Source organism: Zootoca vivipara, chromosome 6, assembly GCF_963506605.1.
Source record: "Zootoca vivipara chromosome 6, rZooViv1.1, whole genome shotgun sequence".
Lineage (NCBI taxonomy): Eukaryota > Metazoa > Chordata > Lepidosauria > Squamata > Lacertidae > Zootoca > Zootoca vivipara.
This window is the reverse complement of record NC_083281.1, coordinates 80,172,255-80,199,639: the sequence shown is the minus strand read 5'-3', so window position 1 is coordinate 80,199,639 and position 27,385 is coordinate 80,172,255. Positions and strand designations below refer to the sequence as shown.

The window sequence follows — 27,385 nt, the reverse complement described above, 5'->3', positions numbered from 1 at the left end:
GGAGATCATTGACCCTGAAATAAGGGTTCAGTAATGAACAGAGAGGGGGACACGCATTTCTTGGCCACACCGAGGCCATGTTTCACAGGGTACCAAAAATCAGGTCAAAGGGGAAGCTGACTTGAGACCGGGAATGGGGAAATCCTTGTCTGAACCAGACATGCCCCGGTATTCTCCGCCACCCCAATCAACATAATCAGATCACCACAACCCCCGCCCTAATCCCATAGAAAGATACACATAACAAAGCCAAGCCAGGATGTCTGGAAATGACAGCTATCTCGTTTAATTACACAAACTCCTTGTCGCTGCTGACGAAGCGTCTCCCCCTCCCCCTCCCAGGAAGGGAGATTATTGATTCCAAAGGAACCCAGCCGATCCTGTTGCAATAAACTGTGCCTAAATAAAGGAGAAATTGTTTTATACTGTTTCTAACAAATGTTTCCCTCCATATACTTGTCTGGCCTGAGATTTCGTTATACTTTGTTACTGAATGCCAAATTGTTCCGCTGAGCTGTCACTGCACGATCGCTGTCAGAAGGTAACCGCTCCTTTTCCTTTCACCCGCTACAATTGTATGTAACCTTCTATAAGAATGCACATGAACTGTAACTTCTTGCTACTTTTCATCAATACTGTATACTCTGATCAGCACATTACTGCAAGCTTGACTTCTATGATGTTTATGAACTCCTGTAAATTAACTCTCATATATTCCACGGACTTTTACTGACTGTCCCTCCCGCCTCGACATGTGCGATACCACACTGCCATCTAGCTGGCCGCGGACAAATGACACTAATATACAAATCAAGGAAGAAAAACAACTTTATTTAGATTTTGTTATCGCTGACGTTCTCCGCATCTCCGTTGAGTCATCCTGAAACAATAGAAGAAAATTACCCACGCATCAATCGGCTATCACCAAAGACCGTCACCTTTTGTCGCTCCCCATCACGGACTGTTAAGCCTTTGTACATGCCTGATTGCTTCCTCCCCGCCCGCTTCCCGCCTTTTTCTCTCTAACTGAGTAACATGGAGAGCTGTTCTTATAAAAGTCCAAACCTTCCTTTGTTCGGGGTTCTTCTCCACTTCATTTGCTGTGGGGGGGGGGAACCGCTGTTGCAACGGCTTTTATTTCTTTGTTTCTTTGTGGGTTAATAAATTTGCCTTGCTTTGACAGCTCTGGCTGGGGCTCTGTTCTTTCGTAGCGGTAAGCAGCGGCAATTGCGCTAGTTTACCAGGATCTGCGGACTCTACCTGGGTCAAGATCCCTTTTTCCAGGTGCCCAGAGACCTCCAAATTTTACAACAACCCATAAAGCTCAGCATTGTCTACACTGCCAAGCTGCAGCTCTCCAGGATTTCAGACATGTCTCTCTCCCAGCCCTATCCGGAGACGCGGGGGGAATTGAAGCTGGGCTTTGGTTTGGGCAAAACTGAGGTATATCAGGGGGTGAGGATTGAGGGGGGGACCCACCAAGTCATACCACCCCCTTTGTGGAGGGAGGGTTCCCCACATTCGGCCTCCTGCCTCCCTCACCACCCCAGCCCTGCTCTTTCCCTCAACTCACGTAGACGGGATAAGTAAACAGAGAGCAAAACATGGTTTTGTTTTTATTTACCAAAAAGAGAATTCTTAGAAGATACAGTGAACAAAAACAGGATTATGTACAGTTACAAGTTTCTTTCCTTTAAAAACAAACAACATTGCAGCTTGTATTTTTGCCTCTTACGCAGGTAGCAAAAGCTCATCCACAGGATTGGTCCGTTTGGAGACTTTAAGCGGATGTCACAGTTACATCAAATTGGTTGTGCTTGAAAGCAGGTTTATAAAGCGGATGGACATTCCACATTAAGTCAATACTGGAAGAGTGAACATACTCAATTATGTATTACATGCACTTTTATTTTCATATTGGTATCCCAATACAGCAGGCATCCCCAAACTGCGGCCCTCCAGATGTTTTGGCCTACAACTCCCATGATCCCTAGCTAACAGGACCAGTGGTCGGGGAAGATGGGAATTGTAGTCCAAAACATCTGGAGGGCCGAAGTTTGAGGATGCCTGCAATACAGTATACTTAAGGTTTGGCCCCGTCGCAAAAAAAAAAAAAAGCACCCATGAGAGATTGTGTGTTCAAGTTTCCGCAGGAAAAAACATATTGCCTTTTTCTGGAGAGCAAATGTGAACGATTTATCTAAATTGCAGGCATTTCCCAGAAACACCATCTTTGATTAAAACACCGTCAAAAACTGACTGCCTTAGGTCCCCAGATGCTTCTGGACTACAACTCCCATCATTCCTGGCCAGCTGTGGCAGCAGTCAGGGACAGCGGGACTTGCACCCACCATCAACTAGGGACTTAGTGGAAAAGCACTGTTCCACACCAGAGACATAAATTGGTTTGATGGCCATGAGGTGCTTAACTGTCACTGTTTCCCTGGTAGACTTGGAAATTGTAGCTTGACAAGAGGGCCGAGAATTATGCTGATTCTCTTAGTAGTTTGTTTCTTGGAACTACCTTTCCCATGATTATTAGGGGAGGAATCTGTGGCTATACCAGTTTTGTCTGTAGCCAGGCTATGCCTCTTTCTGGGCAGCCCAGAGGATGAGGCAGGTATCGTGGGATGAGGTATCTTATAGATTGGTACAACCATCCTGAACCTGACTATTTGAGGTCATTCTTATTGCAAAAGCCCATGCAATGCTGAAACATAGACATGCTGTTTATAAGGATTCGTGCTGGAATGCTTAGTGATTAAACCACCAGTTGCCAACATGAAACCCGCAGGCATCATAGGGCTCTTGAGGTCTTCTGGCACCCAGAAAGCCTCTGAGCCCCTTGCCCTATCCACTCACTGTCTCCTCTGTCACAAACTGGTGAGGGTGGTTACCCGCCCCCCAACCGAAAGATACAAAGAGATGAAAGAGGAAGCTGATAGAGAGGCACACTTTCCCATTTCCTCTTTCAACTCTTTTCAAGGCTCTACTGGATCTGATGTTTACACAGAGGGGGGGGGGACACAAAGTATGCAAATACAGTACACAGGTTCTCTATTTCTGGCCCTTGAGGGCAGGGCTGAACTGGGGAGGGGGAGGAGGTGACCAGAGGCAGTGTCGCAGACAGGCCTAAAAAAGTTGGCAACTCCTCAAACAAACATTCAGTTGGTAAATGTTTAGTATAAGTTAATTGATTTGCTTACCCGACGATAAGCTTACTGGTAAGTTTTTTTAAAAGTTCCTCTGTTCATCGCGTGGCTGATTAAAAACACACACACAACTACAGCATAAAACACTGATAACACACAAAAATATGTCAGCTTGAAAGAGGTACTCCTATTTCTCTTACACATGGAAGTGAACACCCCATAAAGTGGCACTTACTGTGATATGCAGGTCTAACATATGTAATGCACAAAATGCTTGTCTTTACAGCTATGGCTGCGTTTCACTTTGGCAGCAATCCTATACACACATACCTGGGAGTAAGCCCTGAATAACTCAGCGAGGGCTTATTTCTTAGTAGGCATGCATAGGATGGCGATGTTAAACTAGCTGGTGATTGGCAGACTTGGGTAAAATTTTACCAGCTGCCAGTCCTGTCAGTGGTGTCTGGTAGGGCGGAAATCAGGGAGTCCAACAGTAGGTGGCGCCAGAGCCAACCAATTCTAATTTTGTCTCCACAGGAAACATTAAGAATGACAGCCACTCCCACCTCCTGGTCTTGCTGCAAGTAAGAAGGCAGGCAGGTTGGGGCCGGCTGAGGTTGGTGGGGCAACATGCCCAGATGGACCAGCCTCCGTTGAGCTGTAGCAATGTGGCTGGTGTTCTTGTGGCTCATGACATGCCGTTTTTGTTTGTTTGTTTGTTTTGCAAAAGGGAAGGTGTCCCTGCTGAAATGTAACACAATGCTAAACAGTATTGGGCAGCGCAACCCTAAGTTAAGCGTGTTTACTCTGCCATTACTCTGCTATTTGCAACCACATCTCTGTGGGCCGGAGAGGTCCTAGCTTATGGGCTCTCTCCCTCTTTCCCGTTCTATCCAGCACAAAACTTGGATCACAAAGACCACAGGCTACAATCCTTTATCGTGCCTACCTGGGAAGAAGCCCCACTGACTTACTTCTGAGTAGACACCATTAGGATGGCACCGTATATAACTTATAAAATGCCTTTTAGGGTGCAATTGTCCTTGCAAGAGAGTGTACAAAATTTCATGCAAACCTACTCAAAATCATGCCAAGTCTTAGATCACTGGTCTATGCTGGCCTGCTGCTGTCTACTTGTGAGTTTGCAGGCAGAGTCTGTCCTGTCACCTTCTACCTGGAAGGATGCAGCTCAGGTGTTACAGCATCTGCTTTGCATGCCTAAGATTCAACCCCTGGTATCTCCAGGTAAGGCTGGGAATAGTCCTGTCTGAAACACTGGAGTTGCTGCCAGTCAGTGCAGACAACACTGAGCCAACACAGTATGAATCAGCTTCCTTTGCTCCTATGGGCTGCATCCAACTTTAGCTCTACTCAGAGAAGACCCAGTGAAATAAGCGAGTCCTGCTTATTAACTTCGGTGGGTCTCCTCTAAGTAGGGCAAGCAGGGGCTACAACCCACCAGCCTCTGCTTCCTTCTCAAAGCAAACTTCTGGCCGTGCTAGTTGCTGACTAGAGCCATTTACCCAGGACAGAACCAGAAAACCCCAGTGTCCCCACCACCCCTGCTGTTACAACCTTGTGAACTAACCTGAAACCTCACGAGAAGGTAGGATCACCTCTGCCATTTTTTCCTTATTTTTCTTTCTTCCATTTAAAAAAAAATAGGGACCCTTCTTCTCCCTCCTTTGGTTCCCATTTCATAATTCTCAGAAGCAAGTTTTGCTATGTATATCAAGCTGGTACTCCCACATTTCCCAAGAGTCTGTTATTTACTGCCTACTTACACAGTCTCAAAACTGGAGGTGGGGTGAGAGAAGATGTTCAAAGCTGCCCACCTTCCTGACCTCTAGTGCAAAGTATTTCCCAGCCATGCTTTTAATAATGTACATTTCATTCAGAAGGCACCTAGAAATTAAACTTGGGGTGTGTGTGTGTAAGATGGCTACCAAAATTGTGTGTGTGTGGATTGTTATCAGAACTGATTATATGGCTGAAAGGTCTCTGGAGGGTTTTGCCAATAAGAGAAAGTGAGAGACAGTGGTATCCCCCCTTTTCAGTCCATTGTGTGTTTGGGGCTCAGGGATGATGGGGTGCACACCTGTCACGCAACATGCTAGTGGTTAAAAATCCCCACAGCCCCAAACCGGTCCACCTTTTGCTGGTTCTGAATCTCCAGAAAACAACCCTCTTGACCCTCTTGGGCTGAAGTGGTGGCTGACCGTTGCTTTGTAGTCTTTTCGAAATGCAGACGCTTCAGCTCAAGTCGCTGCAACGGATGAGATGGGTCGGCGGCGCTGTACAGACGACGGAGAAACTTGCTGCAGTCCACATTGCTTTGGTGGAGGCTGGGCCCCGAGCAACCGCCTGACATTTTGCCCGCTTTTTAGACAGAGTCAAAAGTCCATATGTTTCCATTCTATACATCCATTTCTTAAAGAGCGCTCTCTCTTTCTCTCTCTCTCTCTGTTGGCATGCAACTCATTTTTCTCAACCGCAGAAAATAGGCCTTGTCCCCAGGAAGCGCCCACAGCAGCGTTAATCGCTGGGATTGTATCCTTTACACCCCACCCCCAATAAAAACACCCCATGCTTCTCTGCAGCAAAGTTGTGGCAGAGGGACAGAGGGTGGCCTCATTCGTAGGGCTTCAAGTCCTTGGGAATCAGTGGTTCGGTGTCTTCATTCAGGCTCTGGGACCCTTGGGGAGGAGAGGCTGCTGCCAGGCTCTGAATGGTCTCTTGCTGGTGCTGCTTGGCCTTGTTATAGAGCAGAACCCCAACCATCACCAGGACAGTCCCGATGGCCGAGAGGCTGGTGATCTTGTTGCCAAACACGATGATGCTTAGCCATATGGACAGGGCGTGCTTCACCGTGCTGGCAACGCTGGAAATGGAGAGGAAGATGGAGTGAGACACAAAGTCAGAAAAACAGAGCTAGGCTCCCAGAGCAGGTCAACAGATTGGGTGAGACAGAGAACTGTAGGGCTGCATCCATCACATTGCTTTCAACAGTCAGGCCTTTCCCCACCAAATAATCCCAGGAGCTGTAGCTTGTTAAGGGTGTCGAGAGCTGTTAATAGACCCCCCCATTCCCCTTGATGGGGGACCCCAGGGCCCCCCAAAATTGATAGCCTATCGCTTGAAGAAAATGATGATGTAATGGGAAATGTTTCTGTGCATATGATTGGAAGAAATTGGAATCCTATGTGTAAGAAACTTATAAATGCCCCCCCAGGACAGCGTTCAGGTTTCTGTGGATTATCTGCTGAACCTATCGCTTGTAAAGTAATAACTCATGGGACTCTTATCTCCTCCTGGCTCCTGAGTTTTATTGGCCAGACCCAGGAGTTTACAGGCTTTTATGGCTTTCTTCGCCCTCACAAAGGTGCACAGCCCAAAGTGGTTTATCAATCAATCCTCCTTCCTAGGATATTCTGCAAAGTGTAGCTCTGTGAGGAAAATAGGGCTCTCACAGCACCCTTTGCAAACTACAGCTCCCAGGATCCTTTGGGGGAAGCCACGGTCGTTTTAAGTGGTATAGTGGTGCTTGAAACATATGGGGCCTACATTATGCTCCGGGGAGGCTCATTGGGTTGTATGCAATGCTAGACCCACCTGGAGATGCGATGGGGAATTGAACTGGAGACCTTCTGCTTCCAAAGCAGATGCTCTACCACTGAGCTATGCCTCCCCCCTGCCCCCCGCAAGGGCCAAACTGTTTGCATTCAGGAGTTTTGGCCCTGGCTCTTCTGCTCCATGACCACTGTTAAGCTTCAGCTTCCAATATAGTGAAGAACAGAAAGCCGTGACCATCGACAGTGAAAAATATTAAATATATTATAGTAACAGTGTAAATAATAACAAAAAAATATCTATGCAAATGCAATGGCCTGGCGCATACATTCAATGGTGTACAAACATTACTAATCTCTTTCCGTCTAAAGTGCAATAGTTCAATTGGGAATGCAATGCAAAATACAGCAAGTTTTCCCGTCGTCTGCCACAGTGCCGCAGATCCCTCACATCTGTTGCAGGGACTTGAGCTGAAGCGTCTGCATTTCGAAAAGACTACAAAGCAATGGTCAGTTGGGATAGGGGAAGGTCAGCCACCACTTCAGCCCAAAAGCCCAAGAGGGTCAAGAGCATTGCTTTCTGGAGATTCAAAACCAGCAAAAGGTGGACCGGTTGGGGCTGTGGGGATTTTTAACCACTAGCATGTGGCGTAACAGATGTGCACCCCAATTTTCCCAGCAAAATTCCTCGACTATCCTCGTCTATCTAACCTGTCAGGGTAGACAAGGATAGTTGAGGAATTTTGCTGGAAAAAGAACACCAATGAATATCACCTTTATACTTATCTGGAACATTTATGATTCCCAAGTGAACTATTGCACTTTAGACTGAAAGAGATTAGTAATGTTTGTACACCATTGAATGTATGCATCAGGCCATTGCATTTGCATAGATATTTTGTTATTATTATTTACACTGTTACTATAATATACCAACTGGCCAGGCCACGCATTGCTGTGGCTCATCCCTGTGATTCCCCCCACCCTGTCCTGATCCATGACCTATCCCGTCCCCTCCTGCCCCCAACCCACACCCAGGCGAGTTCCCACCTCCATTCGGCCTAGTCTGTAAAGGCAAGCCTCCATTCGGCCTAGTAGCTGCAGTACCAGTGTAGCCTCCGAAAGAGGGTCAAGGTTTTCTAGCTGTAGTACCAGTGTAGCCGCCGCTAGAGGGTGCTGTGTTGCAACCTCTTCTGCCTTCTATTTCCCAGCTTCCCTGGCCCTCTGATTTCAGGGTTCCAAACCAGTGGGTTTTACCTGGTTTTCATGGCACAGGTGTGACATGTGGGCAATCTAAGCGCATGGAAACACTTGGATATCCCCATGTGACGCTGTGGCCAAATTTGAACGCGATCGGGCAAGTGGTTTCGGAGAACGTCGCGGCTTAACAAACATGGACCTTCTACATACATACATACATACATACATACATACATACATACATATATATATATATATATATATATATATATATAATATTTTTCACTGTCAATTGTCACTGCTTTCTGTTTTTTGTTTGGTTATATTTTCCATGATTGTCTGATTGCTATTTCCAATATAGTGAAGGGCTGATCAGGGTGATTGTGCCCACAGGCACCATGTTGGCAGACCCTGCACCCCACTATACTGTCTTTCCCACTCGTTAAAACAGCAATGGAATCAGGAAACCTTTGCCCATGTACTGCAAATTATCCAGCAACTTATTATTACTATCTGTTGGTATTAACCACATGCATCAGTCACTTTATACTGAAGACACAATGTCAGAGCAACTTGACAAGATAAATTACAACAAAATGAAAGCAAAGTAGAACCAGAAAACTCTTAAAACTTTCAAAACCCATAAAACACTCATTCAGTCCTACCCACTCTATGAAAATATGAACACCACCATGGGAGGCATCTGCAGATGGACGAGGATGGCTCCAGGTGGGTCTACCTGGGGCAAGCATTCCACAGACGGGGAGCCACCACTGAAAAGGCCACCCTCCGCTCCCTTAGGGTTGACCTACCAGGCAGTCACCTTGTATAAGTCGCCATAAGAGACCAATCTCTGGTCAAAAAGGCAAAGAAATCCATCGTTCAAATATCTGCAAACAAATCTTTTAAACCCCCCCACCCAGACAAAATGGAAGCGGGATTCCTAACCTGAAAGTCACAGGGGAAATCTTTCCCATCAAGGCATAGGCTGTAACACTTTGGAGATGAAACAGCACTCCGTCTATCAGAAGGAGCACGACGACGTCCTGGTTGTACTGGAAGCTCTTCCCGCTTTTCCCAATTACTGGCACATCCTAAGAAGGAAAGAAAAGGAAACAGGGAGATATATGAGATGCAGTGAAGACCTCATTAAAACACACAGAAAAGGGGTCGCTGAAGAGTAAGGAAACACAGGAAGCTGTGTTTGATCTATATAAGCTCATTATTGTTGACTCTGGTTGGCAGCAGCTCTCCAAGGTTTTCAGATTCTGGACACTCATGTGCATTTTTCTTACATTATTCAGATTTCCATTATGTGCAGTATTGCTTCCTGTATAATTCTCCTAGGGACAGATTTCTCAAAGGGATGTTTCAAAGACAGTTTCCTTTTTGAACAGCTGGGAGAAAAATTGTGGCCTGCAGATGGATGCGGACAAAATACACCACCTATAAGGTTTCCTATGAACAAACAAAGCTGCCTTGTACTGAGTCAGACCATTAGTCCATCTAGCTCAGTGCTGTCCACACTGACTGGCAGCAGCTCTCCAGGATTTCAGACATGGATCTCACCCAGCCCTACTTGGAGAGGCCAGGGATTGAACCTGGCACCTTCTGCATGCCAAGCCGATGCTCTGTCACTAAGCTCTGGCCCTTCATTGCTAGAAGTCAAGAGTCCACAGGTTCCCTCCTCATCTTTGCTTTATGGCGGTCAGAGCCCTTCACATACAGCATGTCAATATAATCCCCACAACAGCCTGATACAAGCTGGCATTCTTTTTCCCATACTGCTGATCAGGAGGAGGCAAGTAGAGGCCGAGGGACCCTAACTTGTTTAGGGCTGCTTAGAAATAGAGGCAAGATTTGAATTTGGGTGCTTTGAAAATGGAGAAGGACTCTTAGTTTATAGTGGGGTGGAGGGGGGGGGGAGAATGTGCAAAAAATCTCACCATGAAAAAGATCCAAGCTGGAATCAACATGATCACTGCGGCTGCACTGGTGTAGAACTGAAGCTCGGGAGCGCTATGGAAGTGGTGTTGGTTGGGGAGAATTAACCAAGTGAAATTAGTATTTTGCATGGGCTGCAATGGAAATAACAGTCAGAAGGATGAAATGGAAAAACACCCAAACTCAATACACTGATGAAACCGGAGATGTTCTTTAAAAGAAAAGCAAAACCAGCTGTGACAGAGTGATGGTTACCCACAGCAGTGGTCCATACATACGGCTCCTTACACATCGTACTTTTAAAGCGTGTGACTCCCCCCAAAGAATCATGGGAAGTGTGGGTAGTTAAAGGTGCTGGGAATTGTAGCTCCGTATGAATAAACTACGGTTCCCAGGATACTTTTTGAGGGGGGGTGGGGAATGGGCTTTAAATGCATGGAAGGTGCATGGCTTATGCTGGGCATCAACACATACAAAACTGCACTATACAGAAGCATCATGCCAATTTAACAGTCATGGCTTCCCCCAAAGAATCCAGGGAGCTGTAATTTTTTATTGGTGCAGAGAGTTGTTAGGAGACTCCTATTCCCCCCCCCCACACACCACCAATTTCCAAAGTGGCACTTCCCAGGGAGTTCTGAGAACTGTAGCTATAGGAGGGGAACAGGGTCCTCCTAACAACCCTCAGCACCCCTTAACAAACTGCAGTTCCCAGGATTCTTCAGGGAAAGCCATTGCTGTTAAAAGTGGTGAAGTTCCCACTCCGGGAATTTCAGCTCTATGAGTGGAAATAGATGGTCAATCACTCTGAAAACGTGATGCCTTTGGAGCCTGCTTTCAGAGGGGATTGAATGAGTGACCAAGCTTCCCACATGGAACTCAGTCAGTCCAGATTTGTCTCTCCCTGCCCCATATATGATGTCAGGTGGATATGTTTAGGGGAAGTAGCCTTGGGTGCTAAACTGGGACCCTTACTAGTCCCCAGGCTTAGAGACCTGCTTAATTCTTTTAGATACAAATCCTGCTAAATGAAACAAAATTCAACACAGGAAGAAGCAAGCTTCTTTCAGAGGGCAGATGCAGCCTGCTTTGCATGCTTATCTGATCATGTCCAGTAAATCAGAGGTCAGGGGAAGCTTGAGTAGCCTGCCTGGGCAGAGAACCAAAAGGCCCTTTGTCCTGTGTAACAGACAGGCAGCTCAGTCCAGAGAAAACACAGATGTTGGTCAAAAGCGTGAGAGATAAAGAGGGGGAAAGAAGCTGCTGGGTCAGGCCCACCTGGTCCAGCATTCTGTTCTCACAGTGGCCAACCAGATGCCTCTGAGGAAACCCAACAGCAGGAACTGAGCACAAGACCAACTCTTGCCGCTAGGGATTCCCAGCCGTTTCAGAGGCATCCGACAGTGAAAGCAGAACACAGTCGTTGTGGTTAGCAGCCATGAATAGCCTTCTCCTCCCTGTTATTGTCTAATCCTCAATAATCCGTGCTGGTTTGGGCTGATGGGAGTTGGAGTCCAATGACACCTGCAGATCATCACATGGACAACCCTTGCAGTAGCCCAAATGATGAGAAGAGTCCCAGCCCTCTCACGTGCTAGGAGCCAAGGAACTCGCTAAGACCTCTGTGAAGAAAGAGATGGATTTAGGACGGCTCTGAGAGCCCTCCTAAACTGGCTGCTGTCCTCTGAGGGAGGTGGCAAAACAAGAAGGACTCGCCAATGCTTCATCAATACGGAGGGTTTTTTGGTTTCCGAAATATGACAGGTACTTACGAGAAGCGATACTTGTCTCCGCTGAGCAGTTTTTTGGAGAAAACGTTCTGCAAGCTGCAAGGGGGGAGGAAACCGCACGTTTGTTGATGAGAAGGAACATGGTTTGTTTGTTTGTGTGTGTGTGTGTGTGTATGCATATATATATGTGTGTGTGGAATTATTATTATTATTATTTTTTAGACATGCTGCTACACAAAGGTCTCCGAGCAAGTTTCACAACACATCGCTGGGCCTGTCGCTAATTCTTAGCCTAACCTACCTTTACAGGGCTGTTGCAAGGAAAAAACAGGGAGGGAAACTATGTAAGCCACCTTGAGCCCCTTTGTGGGGAAGGTAGGATATAAATGCAGTAAGCAGATAAATAAATTTAGAAACAGAAACAGAAATACATTACAGGTGCACCCCCCCACACACACACTTATGCACCCCCCACTCAAGCATGACTATTTCATATGCCGTGAAATAAATATCTAAATGAATAAATGGGCCTTCCCTTGCTCAGCTGCCCGGAAGTCACTCGGGGCTGCTGCTGGAGTGAGGGAAGGCAGCCTTTGACCCACCAGTGATTCGGGGGGGGGGGGCTTTTCCCTGCCTCTGCCATGCATGTGTATCCTGGCAGGAGTTTCGCTGGGCACCTTTCCTGGCCGTCCTCTTCCGCGGCCAGCCGCTATGTGCGCTGGCTGCCCTCGAGGAGGCAGGCAGGTTCTCAACAGGCCACGCAGCGGTGGGTCTCTCTCTTTCTCTCCTCCCCATCTACCCTCCCTATTCAAGTGGGGTGCTCCACACTTTACACAATTCCACTTTCCAGGCACGCAGGGGCCTGGAACGTAACCCCCATCGTGTAAGGGGTGGGGATGACGCCTGTATATCATGAACAGAAGTAATGGAATTATAGAACTGTTAAGAGTTGGAAGGGAGCTAAAGGGTCCTCTGGTCCAACCCTGTGCAACTCATCCAATTCATATCTATATCTATTACACGCACACGGACATACGCACAATAACTTCACCCACTAACAGCCACAGGAAACTCTGTCTGTCTGTCTGTCTCTCTTGTATACACACACACTCATCCCATACACTTCTGTCTGCAGGCTCCAATATACCATATTATCCCATGTATAAGACTATATATTTTTTCCTTAGAAATAATAGGCCAAAATTGCAGGTCGTCTTATACATGGATAGCAGAGAGGGGACGGGCAGCAGCCAGCAGGAGATCGGCAATGCCAATTTGGCCAATCCCCCCCCATTTTTTGTTGCTGTAGTCCAAAAAAATTAGGGGTTGTCTTATACGTGGGGGCGTGTTAAACACAGAAAAATACGGTACTTACCAGTCCATGATGTTTGTAGACAAAGCTGCCGAGAAGCCTAGGACGTTGAAGCTCAGCTCTGTCGCAGTGCACAAAGCGAGCCCTCCCATGACGGGGAGAAGAGACAGGTTTACGAGCAATCCTTTGTAGGGGGAAAAGGGGTTGATCAGAGAGGGAGGGGGAAGGAGGCAAAGACATTTTTAAAGGCAATAAATCAGGCCACAGCCATACTGTATTTCCAAAGCTGCTTGGCATTTGGGTTATGGTTATGTAAGCTCAGGGACCAGAGATTGGGCTGACCTGTTGCGATTTAGGATGGACAGACCAGGACAAACAGAAGGGAGCCCTTCTTCACACGTAGGATTTGCCGCCCCAACAGCCTGGCTTGCAAGTGGATTTGGCTGCTGGTCTGGAGCCTTGGCTCCCCTTGCCCCCTGCTGGTTCCACCTGGGCAAAGTTGGATAGGTGGGCATATCCCAAAGACAGCAGGTGAGCCTTTCTCACCTAGCACCATGCAAGGGGCTTTGCAAGAGCTACCATTTCCAGAGTGGTTTAACAGACAATTCCCTACTCCCAGGGAACTCTGGGAGTTGTAGCTCTATGAGGGGAATGGGGGCCCTTAACACCTCTTGGCACCCTTAACAGAGTTCCCAGGATGCTTTGGAGAAAGCCATTACTGTTTAAAGTGAGGTGATACAGCTTTAAATGGATAGTGTAGATGCGGCCTAAGTTTCAGCAAGACTTACCTGTGTACTCTCCTAAAATCATGCGGGACATGATGACGGTAAAAATGGGGGCGGAGCTTTTCACTGTCTCAGCAAAGGAGACAGCTACGTTCTTCAGACTGACTAGGCCCAAGACCACAGTTGCAAACCTAAAAAGAGAAGAGGGGTAACAAAGTTTTAAATAACACAGCTTTTTTCTGTGTTTGTGTTTGTGTGTAAAAGCAAAACACCCATTTCTCAGCTGCTTACAACATGTTTAGATATGCACACTTTCAGGGGGAAATATATCTTTAGAAAGGCATATTTTTGAGAAAATATATTCAGAATGACAAGTTTAAATAGGGATTGAAGCATGGATTCTCATGCAGTTTTTAAAAGAAATTCACAGACTGACAAATGAACACATGCAAAAGTGAAGCAGCCTGGAATCTGTTCATCCCAATGTGAGATATAAAATAGCCACATTATTTCATATATGTATACATACAGTGGTACCTTGACATCCGAATGACTCGACTTCTGAAGGTTTTGACTTCCGAAGTCAGCAAACCTGGAAGTCTTTTCGCTGCACGTGCATTCTGCGCCTGCGCAGAAGCGGCATACGCAGTCGTGCAAAATCGCACTTCATGCATAACGGATGCTTCGACAACTGCAGACTTCGACTTATGAAGAGCGCCGCGGAACGGATCGCCTTAGTAAGTTGAGGTACCACTGTATGTATGTATATATGAACAAATAAATAAATAAATAAATGACAAGCACACCTCTCCTTAGGGGTCAGCAACCTCAGTCTTGTAGGCCAAATGTGGCCCTCCAGTCCTCTCTATCTGGCCCGCAGAACTCTCTTCAAACATTTTTGCCTGGCCAGATTATGTGTTTGAACTCTCATAATGCCTTTTTTGTTGCCTGGATGGTGTGTGTGTGTCTGTGTCTGTGTGTGTGTGTGTGTTGAAGCTAGCTTAGTGGTCAAAGGTAAAAAATTACATGTGTTGCCCTGCCCAATTTTTTATTTTTTTTTACTGCTGGCCCCATCCACCCCTAACATGGGACCCTCAGAATGTTGCCCATAAGTGAATACGGCCTTTAGGATTACAAACAACAACGAAATCCCCATTCTTGCTGCTCAGGTGGACATTCTCCTTTGTGTTGAAACAGAGGCCCAGATACAAGATCTGAGCTGAAAGAGTGTGTGTGACCTTTTGATTACTTTATTGCATTTTTTATTACTGATGAAAATCCCTGCCTTAGAAAGATTTCTAGCCGCTTCTTACCTCATCAGCCCGACAAACAACATGATCATGAGGAAGTTGGGAGGGTATGAGAGGCGAGTCTTGTGCTGGTAGAGGAAGCAAGGGACGAACATTTTGACACAGCCGATGAAAGTGGTAGACAACATCTGAACGGCGCCTGGGAGAATCAGAGCCAGAATGAGACAGATCCTTACCTCCCCGTTGCTCTCCCTCCCATTCAAAAAACCTGCATAAAAGGCTTGGTTACGGTCTATGGTAAATTTGGGACTTGAACATTCAAACAGCCCTAAGACTCTGGGTCTCATCCTACAGCATCTGCTTCTCACGCAAAAGGCCCCACATTCAATCCCAGGCATCTCCATGTAGGGCTGGGGGAGACTCTCGGTCTAAAACCCCTCACAGAACTTCAGTTCCCAGAGCGGTTTAATCATCAAGGCTTCCTCCCAGGGAATTCTGGGAATTGTAGCCCTGTGAGGGGAATTGGGGCCTCTTTAACGTCTGTTAGCACCCTTAATGACCTACAGCTCCCAGGATTCTCTGGGGGAGGCCATGAATTTTTAAATGCTGCTTTAAATATATAGTGAAGACGGGCTGTTGTCTGGATACAACTCAAGAAATATTATCATTGTTATTCAAACACACACAAATAAACCATGTATACTGGTTGCAACCGTCAGCTTGCCACTTAAAAGAACAACACAAACAAACAAACAAACAAACAAACAAACACATGAATAAAGGATTGCTCCAAACTAAGTTAGTCAGGCTTAGTAGTACCATGGACATCAAGCAAGCAGGCATGCTCTAACTCCAGCCCTGATGGTTTCAAAGGGACTCAAAAGTTACTAACTTAGTCTAAAAAGGGCGAAAGATTTATACGATCTGAAGAGAAACCAGAGTATATTACTAACTTAGTCTAGATCCAACCCATTTTGTACACCAGGGAGGGGGAACTGGTGTCCCCACAGATGCTGAAGAAGTCCCTCAGCCCCAGTCTGCATGGCCAACAGTCAGGGATGATGGGAGTTGTAGTGTGGCAAGATCTGGAGCTTCCCCACCCTGACCAAAACTGTGTATACAAGGTGCCCTCCAGATGTTGCTGAACTGCAACCCTCAGGAGAATGGGAGCTGTAGCTTGGCAACATCTGGAAGGCCAAAGGTTGCCCAGACCATTTTCACAGAGCCATGGGATCGTAGAACAGGTAGCTCGCAACTTACGTACATTTAACTTGGGCGCATCCAGCTGGACAAATATTAAAATAAAAAGGGGGGAGATGGGGTGGGCGTCTGAGAAAAAAGAGTTAAGCAATCCCACCTGCCATGGGACACAAAGTGTTTTGACTATATGTGGTTGTGGCTTCGTGCCCTATCCCTGGAATGTAACCCCTGAGTAAGTTATATAATAATAATAATAATAATAATAATAATAATAATAATAATAATAATTTATTTATACCCCGCCCATCTGGATGGGTTTCCCCAGCCACTCTGGGCAGCCTCCAACAGAAATATTAAAATACAATATTGTTGAGAGACGTCTGCATTGTAGAGCAAGAAGGAACCCCCTGCAAGAAGAAGTAATTACCCAGCATGCTCGGCTCCCCTTCCAGCAGCGAAAGGATGTACTTGTTAAGAAAAAGTGTGCAAAAGCTGAAGAAAAACCACAAGGTGAGGTAGATGAGTGCATGGGAGTTCCAGATGCCCAGGTCCGACTCAATGACAGTGGTTTCAGTGATGGTGATCTTCAACACGTTCTCCTCCGGGACGCTGTCGCTCCTGGCGATGACAAACTTCTCGTTCCGGGAATGGAAGAAGGAGCCGAGCTGGAAAAACCCTTTGCTTTTGGACTTCTCCTCCAGGAGAGAAGAAGCAGCGGCGACACCGTCAGCATTCTCCAAATTCTGGACGCTTGCGAGGGAGGCCATCGTGAGGCCCCAAAACAACAGCTGGTTGTCTGGGCCCAGCGAACATCGGCCAAATGCGACGCTCTGCTTAAGTGGGGAGAAAGGTTCAGCACCTCCAGCAGTCCACACAGGCTATCCTCCAAAGTTGTTCTTGCTCACAGGGAACTTCAAGTGCTCTTTCCAGAGTACACTTCCATTCTCTGCAAATATATATTTTTAAAAATCAATTTTAAAAAACACCCCTCCTAAAAGGTTTGCAAAATTTGACTTCACATTTCCTAGGGATTATGATTTCAGAAGCTAGTCTAGTCGTCGTCATCATCATCATCATCATTATTATTTTACTGTACTCCATAAAATGTGTTCTTGTACACCGCCCTGGGATCTTTTCATAAAGGGCGGTCTATAAAATTGAATAAATAAAAAAATAAACAATAGTCCACAGTCAAGTGTCGTATACTGGTTAGAGCAGGCATCCCCAAACTTCGGCCCTCCAGATATTTTGGACTACAATTCCCATCTTCCCCGACCACTGGTCCTGTTAGTTAGGGATCATAGGAGTTGAAGGCCAAAACATCTGGAGGGCCGCAGTTTGGGGGTGCCTGGGTTAGAGTGTCACGCTAGGACCTGGGAGACCAGGGTCCAAATCCCCCACTAAGCCATGAAGCTCACTGGCAGTGTTAGAAACTGGGATGGAAAAGCTAGGAGCCAAATGGCTTCTGGGACCTGGGTTGTGGGCGCCAAAACAGAATGTCTAGTCACCACTGGGGGTGGGGGTCAGCAACACTTTTTATTTATTATTTTGATAAGCATGAATGAATACGCAATTCACATAAGTGACACATTGTTAATATCACATTTTTTATAGCAGAAACTGTTAATACATGTTTATTTTGGTGTTTACGATAAAAATATTGGTACCATACTTCAGTTTTCAAAACACTCTACTCTTTATTGTTAAACTCCTTAACATATTCTAGATTTATTTGTGGGGCATAGGAATTCGTTCACCCCCCCCCCAAAAAAAATAGTCTGGCCCACCACATGGGAGCAGGGAATTGTCTGTTAAACCACACTGTGTTAATAATTCACATCATCCCTGACTACTGTATTGACTTTGCTGGCTGGGAATTGACAGGGAATACAGCCTAACATTTTGGAAACCACCAAGATGAGGAAAAGCTGTTCTCAGCGTTCGAAACTCCCATCCTTCTAGGTGCGTTTTGTGACAGGGAATTTCATTAATGTGAGCAGTTTTGGAGCTCTGGGGGCAGTACTGAGCCTAAGATTTCAGATTAAACTGCCACTGCCTCCCCACTTCCAGCCACTCTCTGAAGACTGAAGAAGGGACCCACATAAGAAGATTGGGGAGGCGCGCAAGGGGAGTATGGCTTTGGTTTTTTGCAGTCTTCAGATGAGGACTAGACCATGTGAAAAATGAACCTAAGATTTTAGTTGCAGTTCATTCATTTTCAGCTTTGTATTCTTGTTATAAAAAAAGTGTGCCTAGACACTCCGTTGTGGTGCCCATAATATAGGTTTAAAGTGCCATTTGGCTCCTAGTTTTCATATCTCAGTTTCCAACCCTGGCTGTTCTATAACAATGCAATGCCACCATCTGTGATCCTACAGGAACAAAATCAATTGTACATAGACAAAGTTATTGGAAGGGACCCCCAAGGGCCTTCTAGTCCAACCCCCTGCAATGCAGGAATCACAGCTAAATAATCCTCCCTCCCTCCCTTATCCTCAAAACAACCCTGTGAGTCGGGTTAGGCTAAGAAAGTGACTGACCCAAGGTCACCCAATGAGCTTAAGGGCTGAGTGGGGATTTGAACCTTGGGCTCCCAAGTCCTAACCTGACACTCTAACCAGAGTGACGTAAGAAATAAGTATACCACCAGCCCAACTGGGCACTTTCAAAGCTGAAAATGATTTCCTAGCTAGTTATCCCTGTGAAATACACACTTATCAATTCTATTAAAAATGCACGCAATTCCCTGTTAAAAAACAATAATATAGATTCTCTTAAAATTCTCTGCTAAATCTGTGTCGATTTTCAGTTCCTACCCCCTCAAAAAAAATCCTGAAAATGCACACAATGGAAGTATTTGCCGTTGAGTTGTCATTCTTAGAAATGTTTACAAAAATTCCAAGTAATGCTTCACAGCTGTTTGAACAGACTGGGCTATAGCTCTATAAGTTTTACTCAAGAGTAGACCCACTGAAATTAATGTTCCTAATGTGATAATACGCAAATTGGGCAGTGTGTTTAAATCACAGTATCAGCATGACACTGTGTAAATATACTTAAAAAGTAAGCTCCACTGAATTCAATGGGGCTTCGTGCCAGTTAAACATGTATAGAATTACAGCCTAAGATTTATTTCTTCAGCTGCTTACACACACCCAAATCAAATATTTCGGTTCAAATCCTGAAGGTAGTTGGCAGGGAAGCGCATTTTTGGGAAGCAGGGCCTCTTGGGGATTTGAAACCTCTCGGAGAAACCCACAACATTTTAAAGCCGTTGCACGGATCTCGTTCCAAGCGCCAGCTCAACAAAACCACGGCGGGTTGACTAAAACTGGCTTCTAGACAAATAAATCAAGAGGTAATGAAATATTTACCCTCTAACATCCTCAGCAATTTTGCAAGAAGTTGGAAAATGGAACAGGGAAGACGGCTGCCATAAGAACTTTAACCAGTTTGCTGAGCTATTAAGCTGGCATCAAGACAGATGCGGGGGAAGGAAACAACACAGAACAAGCCAGTGATTATATGCCACGTATTTTGGAAATTCTCTCTCTCTCTCTCTCTCTCTCTCTCTGCCCCCAATCTCACTCTCTGCCAGAATGCATGTATGCATTTTCAAAAACAATGAGGTTGAAAACAATACTTTGTGGTCACCACAGCGGCAAAAAGACACTCCTAACATGTTCCCACTTGGAACAGAGATGGAGGAGGGTCAGAGCGAACCACATGCACAGAAAAATATTTGAAAGTTCCGTTAAAGGGCTATCCACCCCACAAAATGAGTGTGATGCGATCCTGCTGTGCAGCGGGCAGTGTGGCACAGTGGTTAGGATGGTGGACCAGGGAGACCAGAGTTCAGATCCACCCCCACCCCTGCTGGGCTGTGAAGTTAATGGCATGACCTCGGGCGAAAAGCCGCCAACTCTGAGCCAAACCTACCTCACAGGGTTGGTGTGAGTATAAAAGGAGGGAGAGGACCATGCATGCCTCTTTGAGCTCCTTGAAGAAAAGGTAGGATATAAAATATAATAAAGTAGTAAGAAATAAATGAAATGAAATGTGAGGGATAGCAATTGATTAAATTGCTTCAGGGTGTCCCATGGGAAGCAATTCATACATTAAATGCACTATCTATCTATCTATCAATGTAAACTGGGCATGTGGGTTACTATCCACTTTTCTCCGAAACCGCATCACTGATTCCGTTCAAATTTGAACACAACGTCCAAAGCCAATGTCCGAAGGCCCTTATAAAGACAGGTGTCACACCTCCGCCAGGTGAAACCCCAAAAAAACCCTGTTCCAGAATGCACCACTCAGCCAAAAGTGCATGCTGGGAAAAGAACCAGGTTGCAAACCAGCGCCCTCTAGCGGCTGCTACACTGGTACTACATCTATAGAACCTTCCCACTCAACAGCACCTCAGCTGCCGTTTACATACTAGGCCGAAGCCTTTACAGATTATGCTGAATGGAGGCTGAAGCCTTTACAGACTAGGCCGAATGGAGGTACTGACTCCCTGGGTGGGGGTTGGGGGGGCAGGGGATGGGATAGGTCAGGACACGGTGGGACCATTCACAGAGATGAGCCGGGGAGTGGGGGGAAGAGGGGATGTGATACATTATGGATCGGCACAGGGTGGGGACAGTCACAGGGATTAGCCACAGCAATGCGTGGCAGGGCCAGCTAGTAGCTTATACTTTTGGAAGCTTATATTGTTGGAAGCAGTGTTTAAGGGGGCTTGACCCTAAAAAGGAACCAAGTAATAGTAGACTGGCCATATCTGTATTTACTTTCCATACACCCACCTGCATTAGTCATTTAAAACAGTACAATATCACTTTAACAGTCATAGCTTCCCCCTAGGAACTGTAGTTCATAAAGGGTGCTGAGAGTTCTTAGGAAACCCCTGTTCCCTCACAGAGGTACAATTCTCAGAGTTTTTCTGGGAAGAGGGATTAACCCATTTCTGGCGAGCATAGTACAGTGATACCCCCAGTTATGAATTTAATCCGTTCCGGAGGTCCGCTTGTAACCCCAAACCGCTCGTAACATGAGGTGCGCTTTTGCTAATGGTGCCTCCCACTGCTGCTGCGCTGCTGGTGTGCGACTTCCACTCACATCCCGGGGCAAAGTTCGCAACGAGGGACATCTACTTCCGGGTTAGCGGAGTTCGTAACCCACAGCGTTCGCAAGGAGGACGGTACGTAACACGAGGTTCCACTATGGGAAACAGAGGTCTCCTAACAACTCTCAGAAGCAGGAAAGATACAAAGTATGTTTGCCAAGAAGCAGCATAGCTGTTCAGAATAGGTGCATTTGCTATGTAATTGCAAGGCTTTCCTGTTTCGAGTGCAACAGAATCCAGCTTTTTATATGGTTCAGGTGAATGGAAAAGGGTCGGCTGGTGGCAAGGTCCTTCAGAGGGCATTCTATCCCAAACCATCGCTCAGACCATCCTATCCCAAACCATCGTTTCATATCAATGAGGACTCAGAATTCTAGTTATAGGCCAGTGAGGGTTCAGAATTCCAGGGAGAAACTTGTGATTTATTTATACCCCCACCCATCTGGCTGGGTTTTCCCAGCCACTCTGGGCGGCTCCCAACCGAATATTAAAAACACAATACAGCATTAAACATTAAAAACTTCCCTAAACAGAGCTACCTTCAGATGTCTTTTATCCTTTCTGTAGTCCCCTGACCAGAGGTAACTAGGGCAGGAGACCAGCAAAACTGTCTAGTAGCTTTGCTTGGCCTGCAAAGAACGAGGGCAACTCTATAGCCCCCTCTTTTGAAGCAGCAATGATAAAATTTAAAGTATCAATGTTCGAGCAACTGTATACTTTGAGTGACCTATTTAAGCAAGAATCAAAGCCAAGAGCTGTTTACTTTGCAAGTAAATCTTACATTTATTTATTTTTATTAAAGTATTTGGTACAATTCTGTGGGTCTGTTCATCTCCTCTATCCCACTACTATATGTAGTAGAAGGTTAAAGGAACAAGCTGTGATAGTATCCACAGTAAAGTAAAAGGTTAGGCAAAGCAGGTATATTTTATTTAAACTGTATGAGGCAGGGAGCCTACGGGAGTTCATAAGAAATTGGTAGGATAGCAAACAGTGGCTGGGTCCAGCAGGTAAGATCCTGCACAAGCTCCTATTGTTGTCCTTTCCCCTTTGCCTTTTATAACACACCTTATTTTTCGTTCCATAAGACACACTTTTTTCTCCTCCAAAATGTACGTGTAAGAGAAAATGTCTGTGCGTCTTATGAAGCGAATGCGTGACCCCTGGAGCCGAATTGCCCAGGAGCTAAAGGCCAATTTTGTGTGTGTGTGTGTGTGTGTGTGTGTGTGTGTGTGTGTGTGTGTTTAAGAAAGGCAAGCAAGAGGGAAAGAGAAAGGAACCAGCTCAGCAGCTGATTGCAAGAGATCGGAGAGGGAATTAAGGGAGCTAGCCTAGGCCTCAATTGTTGTCTCCAGAGGGAGACATGTGACTGGCTGATTAGATTATCTGTCTGGAAACTGTAGAAATGCAGAGAAGCTAGAGAAGCTGCAGAACTGTGAGTTGAACCCCATAAAAACAGGTTTTTTCCCTTTTGCAAGGAAACTCAGCAACTTTGAGCTGATCCTAAAAAATGGAGCTTTCCTCCTTTGCAAAAAAGATGCACAACTCTGAGCTGACCCCCCCCCCCGCAAACGGGCCTTTTCCCGTTTGCAAAAAAAGCTGCACAACTTTGAGCTGATCCTAAAAAAAAAATGGAGCTTTCACCCTTTGCAAAATAAGCTTCCTCAAATATTAAATTGGGGGGAGGGCAAAGGCACATAGGCCTCTAGGAGTTGGCTGCTAAGCCTAGGACAATTCAAGAAAGCAAAATATTTTTTTCTTGTTTTCCTCCTCTAAAAACTAGGTGCGTCCTATGGTCAGGTGCGTCCTATGGTGCGAAAAATACAGTACCTCATTGCTTTCCAGAATTCTATTTAACTGTAAGCTATCCCGAGAGCTAGATGAAAAATGTTCTTAATAAAATAAAAAATATTTCTTTTGGTGCTCTGCTCTTAACTTTTTGTGCTGATAGCTCTTGCTGGTTTGCGTGATTTCTCGGGCGGGGTGTGGGTGCTTTCTACTTCACCTAGTTTTGCGGGAGATGTTTGATCGTCTACCATTTCAATGTGCAAGGAGCCTCCTCGAGTTGAACAAAGAATAGGGTTGGGTCCAGAGTGACTAAGGTAGTTGAACTTAGTGTTTACTGAAATCAGTGGAAGGCAAGTCATGAATCATTTGTCCCACTGATTTCAATGGTGCCCCTAGTTCAAATAACTTAGAAAATTTGACAAATTCGTGGAGGCTAGGGCTATCCTAGTTCTGAATGAAGAACTGTGAGGCAGGTGCTGGGATTTTGTGGGTGAGGCAGGAAGAAGAAGAAGAGTGCTTCAGAGAAGAGTTTTTATTATTATTATCAAGAACAGGACGGCCAGAACTGCCACTGATATCAACTGCAATGCTAAGATCTGTAACTTTTAAGATGTTCCATTTCCTACTCCCTCCCACTCATTTCCCATCTCGCTTCAAATCTCTTTATATTGTGACCTGGGGGGAGACACAGTCATTTTTGAAAGCCACTTTGAGAGACATGCTATAAATAGCATTTAGCAACAGTTAGCTAAGTAGAACCTCCATGTACATGCACAGTTATCAGATGCTGAGAACCACAAGGGAGCTAAGTAGCTCTCATGCCTCGTTTCAACAGGCCTCTGGCCAGCCTCTGTTGGAAATGGGATACTTGGCTAGATGGGACTTTAACCTAACCCAGTGGTGTCCAAACTTTTTTCAAAGAGGGCCAGATTTGATGAAGTGAAGGGCCGTTGGGGCTGACCAAAGTTGTTGACCTTTTTTAAAGGATTGAAGTAGTTGAGGTTTTTTTTAGGATTTTACCCTAGGAAATAAACTGCTACAGTGGCCGGATTAAACCAACTGGCGGGTCGGATTGTTGTTGTTTAGTCGTTTAGTCGTGTCCGACTCTTCGTGACCCCATGGACCATAGCACGCCAGGCACTCCTGTCTTCCACTGCCTCCCGTAGTTTGGTCAAACTCATGTTCGTAGCTTCGAGAACACTGTCCAACCATCTTGTCCTCTGTCGTCCCCTTCTCCTAGTGCCCTCAATCTTTCCCAACATCAGGGTCTTTTCCAAGGATTCTTCTCTTCTCATGAGGTGGCCAAAGTATTGGAGCCTCAGCTTCACGATCTGTCCTTCCAGGGAGCACTCAGGGCTGATTTCCTTAAGAATGGATAGGTTTGATCTTCTAGCAGTCCATGGGACTCTCAAGAGTCTCCTCCAGCACCATAATTCAAAAGCATCAATTCTTCGGCGATCAGCCTTCTTTATGGTCCAGCTCTCACTTCCATACATCACTACTGGGAAAACCATAGCTTTAACTATACGGACCTTTGTCGGCAAGGTGATGTCTCTGCTTTTTAAGATGCTGTCTAGGTTTGTCATTGCTTTTCTCCCAAGAAGCAGGCGTCTTTTAATTTCGTGACTGCTGTCACCATCTGCAGGACAAAACTCAGGCGGGTCGGATTAGGCCCCTGAAACGGACTTTGGACATGCCTACACTAACCCAACAGGGTGCTTATTAAGTACAGTAATGGTGACGATTAGATAAAGTCATGATGGTAAAGGCAAGTCTATCAGCTAGTCACTGATAGTCATTCAGTTAGTCACGATTTCTAAACAGACCTTCCATATGCAAAGTCTATTTTGCCTTTTTTTCTCTTTCCTAATGGGACAGTTTCAACTTACACAATTCTCAGAGTCAGGGCATAGCCCCAAGCACACAATTTTTGAGGGGGCATGAACCAGGCACCCCCATGCAGGTGACCCCAGCATGGCCCTGCATGCTGCTCCTTTCTACCCGCCAAGGGCCACATTGGCCAGCCGCCCCCCCCCCCCGGTGTAGGCAGGCAGGAGGCACAGAGTGGCCCTCCTTTGCTCTGTCCAGTCCTCACCGTGGTGTCACTGGCGAGGGCTGGGCCAGTGTCCTCCCCCCACCCCTGCACACACACACGGCCTGGGCACTGCCAACCAAGATTCCATCATGGTCTCTCCCAAAAATTTTACATATCACTTGGGAAGACAGGCGAACAAATACCAGTGCAATGGAAGAAGCAAAGATCACCAGTGTCAAAGCAATGATTCTTCAACATCAACTTCGTTGGATTGGTCATGTTGTTCAGATGCCTGATTATAGTATTCCAAAGCAACTATTACTACTCTATTCCAAACTTGAAAATGGAAAGCACAATGCTGGTGGTCAGCAAAAGAGGTTCAAATACTTTCTCAAGGCAAATCTTTTAAAAATGCATTATAAACACTGACAACTGGGAAACACAGGCCTGCGAGGGCTCCAGTTGGAGAACAGTCTTTACCAAAGGTGCCATAGGCTTTGAAGACGCTCAAACTCAGGACAAAAGGGAGAAACGTGTTAAGACAGGAGTAGGCAACCTAAGGCCCGTGGGCCGGATGCGGCCTAATTGCATTCTCAATCCGGCCCACGGACAGTCTTGGGATCAGTGTGTTTTTACATGAGTAGAATGTGTCCTTTTATTAAAAATTCTTCTTCTTATTATTATGCATCTCTGGGTTATTTGTGGGGCCTGCCTGGTGTTTTTACATGAGTAGAATGTGTGCTTTTATTTAAAATGCATCTCTGGGTTATTTGTGGGGCATAGGAATTCATTCATTCCCCCCCCCCAAATATAGTCCGGCCCACCACATGGTTTGAGGGACGGTGGACCAGCCCACAGCTGGAAAAGGTTGCTGACCCCTGTGCTAAGAGGAAGGCACGCTTGGCAAACCCTCACCATGATCAACTCCCGCCTGGAAACCTATGTCCCCACTGTGGAAGGATATGTGGATCCAGAATTGGCCTCCACAGTCACTTACAGACTCACTGTTAAGACTGTGTTCATGGAAGACAGTCTTACTTGGCTACGAGTGATTGCTGAAGAAGAGGAACATGTAAAATGCAGAAAGTGTCAGATTTCAACTTGAAAGATCAAGGTTCACACTCAGCGACAAAGCTCTTTGATGATCTTTGACTATACACCCTATCATGGCCTAACCTACCTGACAGTAATAAATATCATTCTATACCTAATCACACACAGAGGCAAAATTAGACCCTGGAAAAAGCTGCCCAGTGATTCTCATGGCTAAGTGGGGGAGATTTGAACCCCAGTTACCCAGATCCTAGTCTCACACACTAAGCACTACACCACAACATCAGTGTGCTATTACATACACACAAACACACAGTGTGGGTACAGCTACAGAGACACCTCTACATGATCTGGTGAAGTCCAAAAGGGTTCATGGCACAATTAATCCTTTAGGCTGTATACCCCACCTAACTTTTTAAAGCACACCCTGCAAGATTCCTGGGGAATGTAGTTTACCCCTCACAGAGCTCTTAACAACTTACAGTTCCAGGGATTCTTTGGGAGAGGAAAAATTGTGTGTTAACCCTGTTCTGTGCTCATGCAGCCTTACTTTAAGGTGCTAATTTCTGATTCAGTTCCAGGGTTAATTCAAAGACCGCCGCTACAATACCACCACTGCCAGCCTTTATTTCAGCTGTATCTACCACCCCACACTTTACCCTTGGAAGGGGGTGCGGGGGCTGGTGATCCCTGGTTTAGCCGATGAGAAATACCCGTACCCACTTCAATAGTTTGACCACTATATTCAGACCTCCTGAGCCCTGGCAATAATTAAAAAACCAGCCAGGAATCTCCCCGCCCCAAAATTAACAATTGCAAGACGCCGCGGCAGAAATAACCATTCAAAGAGACACAAACACGCACCGCGTTGCTGTGCTGAACACACAAAACAATATACAGTACAGTATTGCAATCCCTGCAGCGCCACCGTTGGAGGGGGGTGGGGTGGATGTGGATGCGCTTAGCTTTGCAAATGTCTCCAGCAACTTCCCAATTTTGGGGGTGTGGGTGGGGTGGGAATTACCCCCGACATTGCAATGCAATCGCACAATGCTTCCCCCGACACACCCACCTGCCTGCAGTCCCGGAGAAGTCTCGCCTTTCCCTTCCGCAGCCATGATCACGGCCGCTTCAGCGAATGGAGAAGCCCCGCCTGGTCTGCAAAGGGCTCCTCCTCTGATCGGGCGGAGCAAGGTGTTGTGGGAAGTGAGAAAGAGACCTCAAGGTCCCAGGTTCGAGCCCCGCGTCGGGCAAAAGATTCCTGGATTGCAGTGGGTTGGACTAGATGACCCTCGCGGT

General features: G+C 46.1%; 1 protein-coding gene across 2 annotated transcripts; it reads right to left on the bottom strand.

Annotated features, from left to right (window-relative positions):
* Positions 1 to 1,603: 1,603 nt before the first annotated feature.
* SLC35E2B (solute carrier family 35 member E2B) lies at positions 1,604 to 27,234 on the bottom strand. 2 transcript variants are annotated; one of them, XM_035119941.2, is made up of 9 exons: positions 27,159 to 27,234; positions 16,510 to 17,028; positions 14,946 to 15,081; positions 13,696 to 13,823; positions 12,971 to 13,091; positions 11,638 to 11,691; positions 9,868 to 9,940; positions 8,870 to 9,015; positions 1,604 to 6,033 (listed from the first exon to the last, which is right to left on the bottom strand). In XM_035119941.2, exons 2-9 carry the CDS (start codon positions 16,847 to 16,849, stop codon positions 5,784 to 5,786), a joined length of 1,248 nt encoding a protein of 415 aa, XP_034975832.1. In that variant the 5' UTR covers positions 16,850 to 17,028; positions 27,159 to 27,234; the 3' UTR covers positions 1,604 to 5,783. The 2 variants fall into 2 exon arrangements, with proteins under 2 accessions (XP_034975832.1, XP_034975830.1); XM_035119939.2 differs by lacking the exon at positions 27,159 to 27,234 and adding an exon at positions 19,457 to 20,567.
* Positions 27,235 to 27,385: the final 151 nt, after the last annotated feature.

Coding starts and splice junctions, on each gene's coding strand:
- SLC35E2B (XM_035119941.2), bottom strand. CDS start 16,849: ATGGCCTCCCTCGCAAGCGTCCAGAATTTGGAGAATGCTGACGGTGTC. Junction 11,692..12,970: donor TCTACAAACATCATGGACTG/GTAAGTACCGTA, acceptor CCCCCCTTGCAG/CTTGCAGAACGTTTTCTCCA. Junction 9,941..11,637: donor GGAGACAAGTATCGCTTCTC/GTAAGTACCTGT, acceptor CCACTTCCATAG/CGCTCCCGAGCTTCAGTTCT.